Below are 17,277 nucleotides of genomic sequence, written 5' to 3'. Positions count from 1 at the left end.
ATAATCTATTGCTTACAACTATCCTATGAGGTAGTATGATTATCCCCATATCACAGATGACAAAATTGAGACAAAATCAGACAGCTATCCAATGTCCAAAACGGGATTTAAAACTAAGTCAATCTAACTGCAGAATCCATGCCCTTAAATTCTATACCATACTTATCTCTCACTAAGACCAAAGGTAAACACACAGGGAATGAGACCTATATGAATTAATCACCATCAAAATAATGCCATCCCTACCCCATTTCCTTCTAGATCTGTAAGTGATTTCCTGTAACTTCACACATCACTAGACAATGAGAACATGAACATACCTAAACCAGAATTCTCAATGTACAATCCATGCCTGGGGTTCAAAGGATCTCTGAATCCTCTAAAACAGCATATCAACTTTTTGAGAAAGTTCAATTGGAAGGCCGGGGCTGGGAGTGGAGAAAGAGTATCTAGAGTTTCTTCATATTCTCAAAGGGGCTGGGGGGGGGGAGGGGGGGGGGGTCTGTGACCATTAAAAACAGGTGAAGACAAATAGTATTCTCTCAAAATAAACCATTCCACAAAAATTCAATACAAATATTATAGAACGAGAAGAACTTTTCATTTTTTATAGAGACTCACTACCTAATTTTCATGTGTACACACAGCTGAAATGTATATTTCAATGGAGGAACCACAGTTTAATGACTCAATTCAAAATATTTGAGCATATCTGCCAAGATGAAATAACCATGAGTAAGCCCATGAGATACAATCTTTATCTTCAAGTGATTCACTATCTGTCCAACCAGACATACACATACATGATACTACTATGTGAACAGTGGTGTACACTATGCATAGGATCAAAACACTTTGGGGAAACAGAAAAATGAAAAAAGACAAGACTTCACAGAAGAGATTTTTTAGGTTATCGTGAATAAAATTTAAGATTTCACTGTAGGCAGTTAGGAAGCAGAGATATAGGCATTAAGGTATAGAAATAATTAACTCACAGACAAAAAGAAACTTCAAAAAAAAATGTATAGTTTGGAGTTGAAGAGAAAATTCAGAAAAGACTCATATTCATAGAACAAAATAATGGGGAACAGGACTAGACATTTTTATCAGGTCCTGTAGTAAATGGCTCCATAGATTCATACTTAGGAGTTTGGACTTTATCCTACAGATAGTGAATGAAAGCTATAAAAGGTTTTGAGGAGAGTGAGTGGTGCAATCAGATCTGTGTTTTATAAAGGTAAACTAAGACCTAGTGAAGGCGACTGAAAGGCTGAAGACAAAAAAGTCACAGAAACTGTGGGACCAAGTACAAATGTCCAGGCTTGAACTAGAATAATTATCTATCTTTTAAACACAAACATTTAAACTTCTCAAACTTAAATTGTTGAAATCAAACAGTGGACATTAAAGTCACATAGTTAAAAAGAAGCAGTGGACATTAAAGTCATGTGTGATTCATCAAATTTTACCTGGTACAGAAATTAAAAGCTTTGAGTCATCTTTCCCAGGATTGGAGTAACAATTTACATTTCATTTCAGTCTCTTGGCATTTTAAACTAAAGACATTCATACCAAAATCTAAAGTATGGTGTTTCAAATCCAACTGTTATTTTCTTAAGGTTATTCTTTGGGGAATCGAACTTGAATTTTTTCTGACCTGCATTATATATACCATTTTTCAACTTACATCAAAGAAGATACCTCACATACAAGTTAATTTTACAATACTGCTAACCCTAGATATTCACAGGGGATTGGTTCCAGGACCCTGTGGATACCAAAATCCCCCATGCTCAATTCCCTTACATACAGTGAGATACAACAGGCAGACCTCCAAGGATTCAAAACCCACAAATAAGAGGGACAACTGTACTGGCATGTTGTCCCTTTTCATCTTTAAAATTTATGGCATCCCAGTATTTCTTTTAACAAAATCTTTACAAGAACAGGTATTAAACCATCAGTGAACAGCTTTCTAGTTCAAGAAATTCCTTGAAAATAAATACAACTATTCAGATAACATACTACGCAATCACCCCCTTCTCCAGAAGCTAAGTAAACTACAGTACTTTTCCCAACAACACAGGCCATTAATTAAAGGTAAGTCCCCAAACCTAGGCTAAAATGATGTATTTGAACTTCTGAGTAAATCTAACGTGAGTCTGAGTGAACTCCGGGAGTTGGTGATGGACAGGGAGGCCTGGCATGCTGCGATTCATGGGGTGGCAAAGAGTCGGACACGACTAAGCGACTGAACTGAAGGTTAAAACATATGTAAAAAATATTTATGAACACAGAAATAGAAAAATACTAGACTTTCATGATTTAAGCTAAGACATCATATACTTAGAGGAAAGGAGTATATTGCACTAGGAAAGAAAAAATTCAAAACTGGGTTCTAGCCCTAGCTATTCTATAATCACTCAGAATTATAGGTGATTTAGATCAGGACTCAATTTCCTTATGGGAAAAATACTACCTTGCAGGGTCATAAGAGCCTAAAGACAATGTTAAGCTTTAAACTGTAAAGCACTATATAATCCTAAAGTATCCTTACGATTACGGGACAGATTTGAAAAACATCCAACTGTGCCTAGCAGAAAGATCAATAAGTAAAATTTTTAAGTAAATAAAAACATTTTACTTTAAAATAATTGCAAAGAAAATGATAGGAAAAAATGGATCAATAAAACTAATCTTGAGATATTAGTGTCTTCAATGAAAAACTCTGTATCAGTTTTAAATCAACTCCACAAAGAATATGCCCCAAATGTTTCAAAACCACAAAGCCTACAAAGATGATTCATCTTTAACAGAAATTTCATCAGTAGTATACCAGCAAAATAAACAAACTAGAACATCTGAGACCAAAAAAAAAAAAGTTGTAAGAATGTTTGATGTTAGGCTACTAGAAACAGTATAGACAGAGAGACATAAAATACACATAACCCAAGCAAGAATTTTGGGGTCAAGATAACCCTCCATATTAAGCTTACATACTAAGAAAAAACTCATGTTTCTCTCAGTAATTCTAATATTCTTACTGACAAAACACCAATTAACATGGACACTGGCATTATTTAAAACGTTGTAATTGAAGGTAGTCCAAGTTTCCCTCTGTATACAAACACATAATCACATGGTTAAAAAAAAAAAGACCACAACCAAGAGCAGCCCTGGGACATTACTACAGCAAATTCATTACAAGGGCATTCTCCACTGCAATAAGGCATAAAATGGGGGGACGGTGGAGAAGGGGGAAATCCAAGAATTTATCTTTTCAGGTAATAACTGTGTAAAGGAAAAAGAAAAAAATTCATACTAACTTATTACATCTCATTTGGAAAGGATTAATAACCCCTCAGTTCCCACAAATGGCTTTACAAAAGCCAGAAATAGGCAAGAAAAGAGTAACTGGAAACAAGTGTGAAGCTGAGGTGGAAACAAACAAGAACCATTCCAGGGCAAGTACTGAAGTTTCTTAAAATCTTCAAAGGGAACAGTAAAGAACATAGACTACAAATATAAAATCGATTACCCAGTGAATTCCTTACAATGATAGTGTAACTCTTATCTGAAGTAACAGTCAAAATAACCTTTTTTATATAAGTTATTATTCACTTTGTAATTCACGAACATTTATGTAATAAATGAAACATTACAAGTTAAACTAAAATTTAGGCAATGTCTTTCATAACACTTACTTACACAGCTTATTAATACTAAAGTGCAAATGAGTAATTCACAGGTTCACACAAATGTAAACTGGATGAGTTAATACCTCATAAAGTTCATCCTTTTCTATTTCTTGATTAACTACTAAAACTCACTACACAACTTTAAATAATAAAACATAAAAATCCTGCCATCAAATCAATTTTGAGAGTCTATGCTGTGGGACATTACAGGTGAGACTGCTTTGTGATTAGACCTATTCAGCACTATACTGAGGGTGCCAAAAATTCTTGGCCAGGATCCAGGATGAACACAAATCATAACAAATTCTAAACTGAAAATATGTAAAGCAAGTCTGTAGTTCAGTTATTGGCTTTTCAATGCCCCTTTAATCCTAAAATACCAAACTAGTATAAAGTTGCATTTAAAAGTTTTAAGTAGAAAGTTGTGTATTTCAACTTGACCTTAAACACAATAATACTATATGCAATGTGGTATCCTGAATTGGATCCTAGAACAGAAAATGGAGTGATATCAGAAAAAAGTCTATAATTAATAACACTACCAATGTTAATTTTCTAGTTTTGACAAATGAACCATGGTTGCTGCTAAGTCGCTTCAGTCGTGTCCGACTCTGTGCGACCCCATAGACCGCAGCCCACCAGGCTCCCCCATCCCTGGGATTCTCCAGGCAAGAACACTGGAGTGGGTTGCCATTTCCTTCTCCATGGTTAGTTATATCAGTTATTAGAGGAAGCTGGGTGAAGGATAAAAGGTAACTTTCAGTTCTCTTTGCAACTTTTCTATAAATACAAAATAAACCCAAAATAAAATTTTTAGAGAGCACACCTACAAAAGCTCTCTCATAATAAAACCTCTCATAATTCCTAGTAATTTGAGGGAAGTCACAACATCCAAGCACATTTTTAACGTGCAGAAAACTTCCATGAAATCACTTAAAATTTCTCTTATCTACTGAGATGTCCATATCTAAAATTCATTTTTGAACTGGAAAAATAATTTTCCAGTTTGTTAAGGCAAACACACTCAAGACAGTCATACTAATTTTTACTCAGTGAAAAATTTTATGCACAGATACCAAACATACAAAGAAAAAGTACTTAGAGTGATTGTGGTTCATGTTCATCTGGCGGGAAATGTGATGTCAGTAGAGATTTGGTAGTTAGAGGAGGAGCTGAAGAGGCAGGGAAACAACTTCCCTACAAGTCTATGGCCACAGCAGGCTAAGGCTGGAGACAGTATCCTATTCCTCCAGTTAGACTTACATATACAGATATATATACATATATTCTACTCCTAACTTCCTCCTTCACTTCTCTCCTCCCCCAATCACTGAGCTGATACCTAAACTTGGTTAAGGTGCAGTTACAAAAAGTTTTTTGTTCTATTTGAAATACTTAAAAAGATAAGTAGAAGCAAACTGCCTTGCAATTTTACTCATGTAGTGTTTTTTAACTTTTTTTTTTTGGCACTGTGGGCCTAAAGGGACATAGTTCATAAAAGAGGTTTACCACTCCATAAATTTGTTTAAAAGTAACAATGCATCTCATTTACACAATTTTATGCCTTTACATCTCAACCTGGTTACAAAAGAACAAAACCTAAAATCATACTTTTAAGTCAGTAAATCTATTCACATCCCTCTACAGTATAATTTCAAGCACTAAAATTACAAATACAATATTTAACAATAATTATTCAGCTGAACAACAGCTTCACGTTTAATGTCTTGGAATACTAAGAATTTCCTGCAGACTAAAACTTTTTCGTCTACAGTGACAATTCAAAATATTACAACACAGACCAATTCCTATAATCCACATGAAAAAAAACACACAAACAATAATGTAAGCAGTTTCAATTATTTTAATAAGTGAACACATCTACATGTTAAACTAATGCAACAACAAAAATTCAAACGAATGTAAACTTCACAATAATCTTAAAAAACTGTTTCTAGCTAATTTGTATTAAGCCCTCCTCCAACTCTGACCAGCTCCTCCCCCTGCCCCAGACGAACTAAAAACCCAAAAAGAAGAACCCCACCACATTCCATCAGACTAGCAACCACAATAAATGAAAATATAGCTTTGCCAACCAAATTCAACTGTAAGCGTGGTTGCATTAGCATTCATGTAAATATAATTCCTTATACGTACTTCTGTTTCTTCTTATTCAACTTAAAAAGCCAAGATATTATCTAAATAACTTCACCGATTCCAACAATCACTTAAACTCCATTTAAGAACAATTACTGCAAATTTAAGTAGCCTGCAAAAACTAAAATTCGATCATTTGGAATGGCCATTTAAAAAGCACTCAAAAGGTGTTCATTCCTGTATACAAAAGAGTACACCATCATTCCTTTAATAAAAAAAAATTTAACATTTAAGTCAGTAAGATCTAGTAACTCCCAGCAGAAAAAGCTCTGAGTCCAAAAAACACTAAAAGCTAAAGACACTGGCTCTGCAGTTGATACTATCTATGGCCGATAGGCTGTGCTTGAAATTTTTGTAGCGTTCGGCGAAGGAGTTTTCAGCACTGATATGAATTGCTCAAACATCCATTTTGGAGGCCTCTACCCCCACCCTCTCAGACTTCATTTTGTAGTGAATGTGGATGGAGGTGCTGCAGTGACAATTTAGAGAAAGCCTGGGCTGACTTCTGATCCAAACCAAGCACGCCAAAGAGCAGGAAAGGTGCCCGGCCGCGCGGCCGCCCGTCTCGCGGCAGGCGCGGGCGCCGGGGAGGCCTGGAGGGCGGGCGGGCCGCCGCGGGCCCGGGATGGCGGGCGCTGGGCCTCGGCGGGGGCGGGCCGCGCGCGCGAGACTTACCGCTCCGGCGGCGGCGGCGGCGGGGGCCCCGGCTGCGGCGGCCGCCTCCTCCTCGTCGTCGCCCGGCGATGGCGGCCCTATCTTGCTGCAGGTAGCGGCCAGCAGAGCGAGCGGTGACGGCTGAGTGTCCTACCCCCGATGGGCGGGTTCAGAGAGGGAGACAGGGGGAGGGGGTGGCGGTTAGGGCCGGGCCGCCGCTCGCACAGGAAGTGCGACTCTGGCCTCGCAGGCAGCGCCCGGGCGAGCGCCAGCCCGCGCTCTCCTCCTCCTCCTCCTCGACTCCGGCTCGCGCCCGCCCGCTCGCACGCACACCGGCCCCACCGTCCGCGGGAAGGCGGGCGGCGGACTGCGCGCCGGGCCTCCACCTTCCGCCCGGAACCCACCCCCGGGAGGGCGCACACTCTCTCACAAGCGCGCGCACACACACACACACACACACACTCACTCTCTCACACAAAAAGGCGGCGGGCGGGGGAGCGCGGGCGGGGTCGGAGCGTTGGCGCCTCGGGCGGGCAGCTCCCGGGGCGGGGGGAGGGGAGGAGAGAGGCGCGGAGGGAGGGGAGAGGCGAGGGGAGGAGAAAGCGGCGCGAGGGGGGAGCCGGGCCGGGGCTAAGCCGCTCCTCACCTGGGCCGCCGCCGCCGCCGCCGCCACCGCGCCGTTTCCGTGCTGCTGCTGCTGCTGCAGATACTCGCCGTGGCCGCCGCCGCCGCCGCCGCTGTCCACGTCCAAGGCAGCCATTTCCTCTTGTTTCACGGGCTTTTCGGGAGCTGCAGGCACAGCGCGGGGGGGTGGGGGTGGGGAGGAAGGCGGGTGGAGGAGAGGGAGGGGGCCCGCGGGCCGAGGCGAAATTACTCCGAAAGCCCGGACCGAGTCCCCTTCCCCTCCCCCACCCGCCCCCCGGCGGCGGCGGCGGCGGCGGCGGCGGCTCCCTCCTCCCCTCCTGCTGCTGCCCCCGCCCGCCGCTGCCTGTAACCCTCCTCCTCCTCCTCTTTCCCTCCTCCTCCTCCTCCCCGCGCTGCCCCTGCCCCCTCTCCTCTCCTCTCCTCCCCTTTCCCTTCGCGCTGCTCGCTCTCACTCGCGCTCGCTCCTCTCGCACCGTCAGTCACTCACACGCCCGCCCGACCGCCGCCCGCGCCCGCACACAGGGGGATGCGCTCCCGGCGGACCGGGCCGCCCGCCCCGGGCCCGGCGGGGACACTGCGTTGCTGGGGCTTGAAGGGTGGACGGTAGCTGGCGGGGAGGGGAGGGAGGCGGAGGGGATTGCGGCTTTCTGCCTCTCACAGACACTCGGTCGCACACAGGGAGCCGGGAGCCGGCGGCGGCAGCCCGCGGCTGGCTGTTGTCGGCGGCAGCGGCGGCGACGGCAGCAGCAAGGGTTGCTCTCTCTCGGTTTTACGTACCGGTCATAGTGTGTTATAGGGCACCTCAGGCGGGGCTCCCCGCCGCCTTACACATGGTGAGGAGCGAAGGCGGCGGCGGCGGGAGAGGATGCGGGAAGCGGCGGCGGACACGGCCGGAGCGGTCCGGGGATTTTTTTTTTCCTATTTTGATTGACTGTGCGGGAAACACAAAAGGTGGAGCCTCCAGCCCAAAAGGGGGGAAGAGGGTGACAGCCCGCCCGGAAGTTCCGCCCCTCTTCTCCGCGCTCATTTGCCATCACGCTCTTCGTCGCCAGCTCTCATTGGCCCAGACGCCCGTCCGTCACTCTGCCTGGCGGCACGCTTCCTGTTTGCCCCTCGGGTGGAAGGGGAGAGACAATGAGCGGCCGTGGCGGCGTAGGTTCCCGAGAGCGGCCAAAGCTAGCCTGTTACCCCGCTGTGCCCGCCTCGTTCGTCGGCTGCCGCTGCCAGGGCAAAACGCAGGCCTCTTCCATCTTGTAGGCGCTCGGAGCACGCCCCGGCAAGCCGTGGGGGAGCTGAGCTGGGGAGGAGATCCCGTCCCCGAAGGCTCGGGCTCCACTCGGTGCTTTCTCCATCCTGGCAGTAGCCGGATCTCCCCAGGGCCTCAGGCTCTCCGAGCCGCCGCTTCCCTTCGCTGCCTGGAGGCCGCTGCCGCTCAGCCCCCGGGCTGCTGCTGCGGCCGCTGCTGCTACTGAGCAAACCAGGCCCGCCCCGCAAGCCCGGGGGGAGGGAGCTGGTATTGGGGGAGACACCCCCTCCGAGGCTGGAGGAGGATTTTCTCTCACACACATTCAGCTCTTAGATTCAGTCTGAGCCACCTCGTTCTCATCGCCCTTTGCCCCTGGTTTCCAAACTGTCTTCCACTTTTACGTACCCTGGAAGCAGGCATTTTAAACAGGAATCTTGGAAATTCACCTCACAGATAGGAGAGCTTTCATTCTGGCCAGTGGCACTGAAACAGACAAGTATATTTCATTTAACATATAGTGTATATATTCAAAAGGACAGAATCCTTAAAAAAATTCAGTCACATAATCATTTTGTTGCACAAACATTATTTAATCGTCTTGGTAGCAAGTGAAATATCTGAAAAAGCCCAGCAATAATTGCCAACATTTTAAAAATAGTGAATCTCAATGAAGTATCTTTTTTTTCTTGGACCATTCATTTGAAATCTCATTTCACTTACTGGCTAGGTTAACACACCTTTGCTCTTTGGCATCCATGATACCTTGATGTCATCCTGGGTAGGAGAAATCCTGAATTTTATCTGTGTATGTTTTGCCAAGAGACATGTCTGCCTATTACACACTGGATCTAATTGCCAAGAAAGAGGTTAAACTCAAAGAGGTGGATATGCTGCCCACAATACACTTTTTATTAGAACTCTGGCTCCAAAAATTAGTGTTCCAATTGTGATTGTTAGTAAATAAAGTTGTACTGGGGGCTGGAGTTGTAAAGTCCAAAGACTTCAATAAGGTTTTGTGTGCACTGACAAGAATTTAAGAATCCTTATGTGAAAGATGGAGTTTGCATCTCATTTCTTCTATTTCCATCTTCTGCTCACTGAATCAGAAACATTGTATGATTAATGGGCACTTAATTGTGCAAAAGATAGAATTCCCAAGGAAATGACTTAAAAACCACAAACAGGCAAAAACAAAAAAAGTTCTGAATCCATGAATGAAGTTGATCTAACACAATTTTGGGTCTCATATATAAGTAGAAGAATCACTTTTTAAAAGCAAATTGTATAAACCCTGTACCATTTTACACTTAAATTCTGAAGGAAAAGTGTTATAGAATAAGCTGATAATTGAAAAAGAAAAAGGGATGGAAAGCTTGAGGGAGGACAAATGAAAACTAGTGGAGTGGGAGAGAGGGAGGGAAGTTAGCATTGTCACTTTTTCTACTTACATGGATGTACTGGATAGAGAATAGTTCTTTGCCTAGTAGAGATATTTCAGACATTTTCAGGTGCTTTTCTAGGAATGGGGATGTGGTTTATGAGTCTAAGCATAAGACTTCCATGCCCCTTTCACAAAGCCTTAGTCTAGCCACCCATAGGAAGCAAAGTACTTGGCCACAGAAACTCAGTTTGTTTCCTCAGTGATACAAATTGACAAATGGAAATTTAAAAAAAATCATTTTCAAACATTTTTGGTCCATAGACCATTCTGACAAGATGCAGAAACACTTCATGTAATCTAATTGAAAAAAACAGTAATAACCTACCAGAGCTAACTATTCTACTTTTATAACTGCAGTGCTCTTAAGAGACACAACTACCAAAAGTATCACTACTGCTTAATCAGATTCAGAGGACCTGCTCAGACACTGAAAAGAGTCACTCATGGAGTATCTTAAAGCTGGAAACAAAGGTAGTCTCTGAAAAGATCATGTTCTCTGAGCTATTTCAGTACTGTAGCCAAATCTTGAAATGCAGTTTGTGTTAATTAAAAGGTATTTTCTCTGTGGAAGATAGCCTCTCAATGGCACCCACTGTTACATTACATAGGAACTCAGAAATTGCACTTGCTTATGCTAGGTATTATTTATACTGTCTTCTTTCCAAAGATGATTTGAGGAACCCCTTGCTGGCCACTGTTTATATCACAGCAGCAGATCTGAATGTCACTTTTTCTCAATTTCCTCACTTATTTTTTTTTCATCTTACATGTGTTTTTATAAGTTAAATCTTTTGGAAACTGTGGTGAATGTCAGAGGGCCTCAAAGACCCACTGGCATGAACCCCTTCACCCATTTTCAGTACCCTCTTTCTTTCCAAAGAGAAGCCACTAAATAATACTTGATTCACATCTGCAAGAGCCTACCCATTCTATATTAAAAGCAGCGACAGCCCTGGTCAACTGCACCACACCCCTTTCCTTCACAGTCCCTACTACCTTTCTTCCCTTCTTAACATCTATTAAGTGAACAATATGCAATTACCAGTATTCACCCACTGTTGTCTAAAAAGGTGGCAGTTTTGTATGCTGCTGCTTCTGCTGCTAAGTCATGTCAGTTGTGTCTGACTCTCTGCGACCCCATAGATGGCAGCCCAACAGGCTCCTCTGTCCCTGGGATTCTGCAGGCAAAGATACTGGAGTGGGTTGCCATTTCCTTCTCCAATGCATGAAAGTGAAAAGTGAAAGTGGAGTCACTCAGTCATGTCCAACTCTTAGCAACCCCATGGACTGTAGCCTACCAGGCTCCTACGTCCATGGGATGCTCCAGGCAAGAGTACTAGAGTGGGTTGGCATTGCCTTCTCCAGCAATTTTGTATAGTTGCACCTAAATCCATGTCTACTTAACATAACCTTTGTTCCTATGATCCTGATCCACCTTTTCAGTTCAGTTCAGTCGCTCAGTCGTGTCCGACTCTGCGACCCCATGAATCCCAGCATGCCAGGCCTCCCTGTCCATCACCAACTCCCGGAGTTCACTCAGACTTACGTCCATCGAGTCAGTGATGCCATCTAGCCATCTCATTCTCTGTCATCCCCTTCTCCTCCTGCCCCCAATCCCTCCCAGCATCAGAGTCTTTTCCAATGAGTCAACTCTTCGCATGAGGTGGCCAAAGTACTGGAGTTTCAGCTTCAGCATCATTCCTTCCAAAGAAATCCCAGGGCTGATCTCCTTCAGAATGGACTGGCTGGATCTCCTTGCAGTCCAAGGGACTCTCAAGAGTCTTCTCCAATACCACAGTTCAAAAGCATCAATTCTTCGGCGCTCAGCCTTCTTCACAGTCCAACTCTCACATCCATACATGACCACAGGAAAAACCATAGCCTTGACTAGACGGACCTTTGTTGGCAAAGTAATGTCTCTGCTTTTCAATATGCTATCTAGGTTGGTCATAACTTTCCTTCCAAGAAGTAAGCATCTTTTAATTTCATGGCTGCAGTCACCATCTGCAGTGATTTTGGAGCCCAGAAAAATAAAGTCTGACACTGTTTCCACTGTTTCCCCATCTATTTCCCATGAAGTGATGGGACTGGATGCCATGATCTTAGTTTTCTGAATGTTGAGCTTTAAGTCAATTTTTTCACTCTCCTCTTTCACTTTCATCAAGAGGCTTTTTAGTTCCTCTTCACTTTCTGCCATAAGCGTGGTGTCATCTGCATATCTGAGGTTATTGATATTTTTCTTGGCAATCTTGATTCCGGCTTGTGTTTCTTCCAGTCCAGCATTTCTCATGATGTACTCTGCGTATAAGTTAAATAAATAGGGTGACAGTATACAGCCTTGACAAACTCCTTTTCCTATTTGGAATAAGTCTGTTGTTTCATGTCCAGTTCTAACTGTTGCTTCCTGACCTGCATACAAATTTCTCAAGAGGCAGATCAGGTGGTCTGGAATTCCCATCTCTTTCAGAATTTTCCACCGTTTATTGTGATCCACACAGTCAAAGGCTTTGGCATAGTCAATAAAGCAGAAATAGATGTTTTTCTGGAACTCTCTTGCTTTTTCCATGATCCAGCAGATGTTGGCAATTTGATCTCTGGTTCCTCTGCCTTTTCTAAAACCAGCTTGAACATCAGGAAGTTCAAGTTCATTCTCCATTGCTGAAGCCTGGCTTGGAGAATTTTGAGCATTACTTTACTAGCGTGTGAGATGAGTGCAATTGTGCAGTAGTTTGAGCACTCTTTGGCATTGCGCTTCTTTGGGATTGGAATGAAAACTGACCTTTTCCAGTCCTGTGGCCACTGCTGAGTTTTCCAAATTTGCTGGCATATTGAGTGTAGCACTTTCACAGCATCATCTTTCAGGATTTGGAATAGCTCAACTGGAATTCTATCACCTCCACTAGCTTTGTTCGTAGGGATGCTTTCTAAGGCCCACTTGACTTCACATTCCAGGATGTCTGGCTCTAGGTCAGTGATCACACCATCGTGATTATCTGGGTCGTGAAGATCTTTTTTGTACAGTTCTTCTGTGTATTCTTGCCACCTCTTCTTAATATCTTCTGCTTCTGTTAGGTCCATACCATTTCTGTCCTTTATCGAGCCCATCTTTGCATGAAATGTTCCCTTGGTATCTCTAATTTTCTTGAAGAGATCTCTACTCTTTCCCATTCTGTTGTTTTCCTCTATTTCTTTTCATTGATCGCTGAAGAAGGCTTTCTTATCTCTTCTTGCTATTCTTTGGAACTCTGCATTCACATGGGTATATCTTTCCTTTTCTCCTTTGCTTTTCACTTCTCTTCTTTTCACAGCTATTTGTAAGGCCTTCCCAGATAGCCATTTTGCTTTTTTGCATTTCTTTTCCATGGGGATGGTCTTGATTCATGTCTCCTGTACAATGTCACGAACCTCATTCCATAGTTCATCAGGCACTCTGTCTATCAGATCTAGGCCCTTAAATCTATTTCTCACTTCCACTATATAATCATAAGGGATTTGATTTAGGTCATACCTGAATGGTCCTGTGGTTTTCCCTACTTTCTTCAATTAGGTCTGAATTTGGCAATAAGGAGTTCATGATCTGAGCCTCAGTCAGCTCCTGGTCTTGTTTTTGCTGACTGTATAGAGCTTCTCCATCTTTGGCTGCAAAGAATATAATCAATCTGATTTCGGTGTTGACCATCTGGTGATGTCCATGTATAGAGTCTTCTCTTGTGTTGTTGGAAGAGGGTGTTTGTTATGACCAGTGCATTTTCTTGGCAAAACTAGTCTTTGCCCTGTTTCATTCTGTATTCCAAGGCCAAATTTGCCTGTTACTCCAGGTGTTTCTTGACTTCCTACTTTTGCATTCCAGTCCCCTATAATGAAAAGGACATCTTTTTGGGGTGTTAGTTCTAAAAGGTCTCGTAGGTCTTCATAGAACCGTTCAACTTCAGCTTCTTCAGCATTACTGGTCAGGGCATAGACTTGGATTACTGTGATATTGAATGGTTTGCCTTGGAAACGAACAGAGATCATTCTGTCGTTATTGAGATTGCATCCAAGTACTGCATTTCGGACTCTTTTGTTGACCATGATGGCTACTCCATTTCTTCTGAGGGATTCCTGCCCGCAGTAGTAGACATAATGGTAATCTGAGTTAAAGTCACCCATTCCAGTCCATTTCAGTTCACTGATTCCTAGAATGTCGACGTTCACTTTTGCCATCTCCCGTTTGACCACTTCCAGTTTGCCTTGATTCATGGACCTGACATTCCAGGTTCCTATGCAATATTACTCTTTACAGCAAAGGACCTTGCTTCTATCACCAGTCAGAATGTGGTCCACTGGAGAAGGGAATGGCAATCCACTTCAGTATTCTTGCCTTGAGAACCCCATGAACAGTATGAAAAGGCAAAATGATAGGATACTGAAAGAGAAACTCCCCAGGTCAGTAGATGCCCAATTTGCTACTGGAGATCAGTGGAGAAATAACTCCAGAAAGAATGAAGGGAAAAAGAATACCCAGCTGTGGATGTGACTGGTGATCCACCTTTTACCTACCTCTGAATCTCTTTAACCTGTGCACACTGGATTTCAAGAATCTTCAACTTGTTCACCTTAGGTAATCACTAACATATTTCAGGAGTATTCTAGTTGAGGTTGACTAGGTGTACTTAACCTCTTTCATATTTCACATCCCTGCTTTCTCAAAAATACACCTCAAAAGCCATATCCCTTGGAACTAACACTTTTGAGCTTTTGCTATATGCCAACTCCTTTGCATCTTTAACCATCACAACCCTAAGAATCATGAGTATCATAAGTATCATGGGGCATCATTTTATAGATGAGGAAACAGAGGCTAGCAAGGTTTTGAGCCTCTGTCATTTTTAAATAAATAGCGGAGTCATGCTTTAAATCCACGTGTCAGTCTCACAAATCAACATATCAAGTCTTAAATGATAAGCTTAAGAGACTTGCCCATTATATAAAAAATAAAGAGATGAGAAAAAATAAAGAAAACAATAAAGTAGATAAAAACAATACATATTTATAATGGAGATCATTTTTAAACCAAATCTTAGAATGTGAACTACTTGTGTTCAGACCAGATCAGATCAGTCGCTCAGTCGTGTCCGACTCTTTGCGACCCCATGAATCTAAGCGCGCCAGGCCTCCCTGTCCATCACCAACTCCTGGAGTTCACTCAGACTCACGTCCATCGAGTCAGTGATGCCATCTAGCCATCTCATCCTCTGTCGTCCCCTTCTCCTCCTGCCCCCAATCCCTCCCAGCATCAGAGTCTTTTCCAATGAGTCAACTCTTCGCATGAGGTGGCCAAAGTACTGGAGTTTCAGCTTCAGCATCATTCCTTCCAAAGAAATCCCAGGGCTGATCTCCTTCAGAATGGACTGGCTGGATCTCCTTGCAGTCCAAGGGACTCTCAAGAGTCTTCTCCAATACCACAGTTCAAAAGCATCAATTCTTCGGCGCTCAGCCTTCTTCACAGTCCAACTCTCACATCCATACATGACCACAGGAAAAACCATAGCCCTGACTAGACGGACCTTTGTTGGCAAAGTAATGTCTCTGCTTTTGAATATGCTATCTAGATTGGTCATAACTTTCCTTCCAAGGAGTAAGCGTCTTTTAATTTCATGGCTGCAGTCACCATCTGCAGTGATTTTGGAGCCCAGAAAAATAAAGTCTGACACTGTTTCCACTGTTTCCCCATCTATTTCCCATGAAGTGGTGGGACTGGATGCCATGATCTTCATTTTCTGAATGTTGAGCTTTAAGCCAACTTTTTCACTCTCCACTTTCACTTTCATTAAGAGGCTTTTTAGTTCCTCTTCACTTTCTGCCATAAGGGTGGTGTCATGTGCATATCTGAGGTTATTGATATTTCTCCCGGCAATCTTGATTCCAGCTTGTGTTTCTTCCAGTCCAGCGTTTCTCATGATGTACTCTCAGATCAGATCAGATCAGTCGCTCAGTCGTGTCCAACTCTTTGCGACCCCATGAATCGCAGCACGCCAGGCCTCCCTGTCCATCACCAACTCCCGGAGTTCACTGAGACGCACGTCCATCGAGTCAGCGATGCCATTCAGCCATCTCATCCTCTGTTGTCCCCTTCTCCTCCTGCCCCCAATCCCTCCCAGCATCAGAGTCTTTTCCAATGAGTCAACTCTTTGCATGAGGTGGCCAAAGTACTGGAGTTTCAGCTTTAGCATCATTGATGTACTCTGCATATAAGTTAAATAAATAGGGTGACAATATACATACAGCCTTGACGAACTCCTTTTCCTATTTGGAACCAGTCTGTTGTTCCATGCCCAGTTCTAACTGTTGCTTCCTGACCTGCATACAAATTTCTCAAGAGGCAGATCAGGTGGTCTGGTATTCCCATCAGGGGTCATATATTTTTAATGCTCTAACCAATACTGAACATGCTGTGGATGTTTAATTAATACTAAACCAAAAAACTGTCAAGACTATTATCTTGTGGAAAAATGAATGATGAAGTAAAAAATTACAATTAACCAATAAATACTATATGGTAAAATTTCTTTGACCTAATGATAGCTCACCTCTTTCAAGATCACATTTTCCAACTGAGTTAGACCCTCATTTTCATTCAAGCTCCATACCAATGATATCAGTGTGGTGCAAAAGGACAGATATTTTTATAATTCATGAAATCCCATTCTGTTTATCCAGGCTATTGACATCCCTGGGTATTCTAAATTTTCTAAATTATTTGCAATAATTCTAAAGTTGTCTTCATGTCAGTCCAGGAAGCTTAGTCCACTGACATATTTCTAAGTTGTTGCAGTTTTCTAAGAAAAGATGGATTATGTATTTCAACATTTTTAATAATCTGTGTTAGAAGAATATAAAGTACAGGGAAGTACTTGTCAGTTATCTTTCTTAGAGTAATATAAAATGCTAGAAATTCTCTTGGTTGTACTTAGGAAACTTATGGGTTAGCTTTACTTAAATATTAAATATTTACTTAAATTAATAATACCTTACTTAAAACTAAATAAACCTGATGCCATTAAGGTGAGTTGTCCCTCAATGATGAACAGTCACTTTCAACATGAAGTGTAACATACTTTATTTCATGATTAAATCTCTATCTTATAATGGGTTTTTTTTTTCCCCCACACCTCATGGCTTGTGGAATCTTCTGGGCCATGACAGTGAAAGCACTGAGTCCTAACCACTAGACTGCCAAGGAATTCCCTTTTTCTATCCTTTAATCCTATAAACCAGACATACCTACTAACTATTCTCAAAATAGGCAACCATACCTAAGGCCTAGTTAGAGGAGAAAAAAGAAAGGGGAAAAAATAAAGAATGAAATGGCAGAGAGCAAGTTGGATAGAATTTTAGAAAATATTGAAAAGTTTTTATTTTATAATACCTGCCACAAGGAATAGAATTTTTCCAAT

At 42.7% G+C, this 17,277-nt stretch overlaps 1 protein-coding gene across 1 annotated transcript in view; it reads right to left on the bottom strand.

Moving 5' to 3' along the window:
- SP3 (Sp3 transcription factor) overlaps positions 1-8,525 on the bottom strand; it is a 58,195-nt gene extending 49,670 nt beyond the window's left edge. Inside the window, exons 1-3 of the mRNA XM_027557385.1 lie at positions 7,932-8,525; positions 7,156-7,298; positions 6,531-6,659 (exon numbers count right to left, since the gene is read on the bottom strand). Coding sequence (XP_027413186.1) covers positions 6,531-6,659; positions 7,156-7,298; positions 7,932-7,938 — 279 coding nt within the window. The 5' untranslated portion in view covers positions 7,939-8,525. The remainder of the gene's footprint in view (positions 1-6,530; positions 6,660-7,155; positions 7,299-7,931) is intronic.
- Between the last annotated feature and the right edge of the window lie 8,752 nt (positions 8,526-17,277).

This window comes from Bos indicus x Bos taurus, chromosome 2, assembly GCF_003369695.1.
Source record: "Bos indicus x Bos taurus breed Angus x Brahman F1 hybrid chromosome 2, Bos_hybrid_MaternalHap_v2.0, whole genome shotgun sequence".
NCBI classification, from domain to species: Eukaryota; Metazoa; Chordata; class Mammalia; order Artiodactyla; family Bovidae; genus Bos; species Bos indicus x Bos taurus.
The sequence above is the reverse complement of the archived record's forward strand: the minus strand, read 5'-3'. Positions and strand labels throughout refer to the sequence as shown.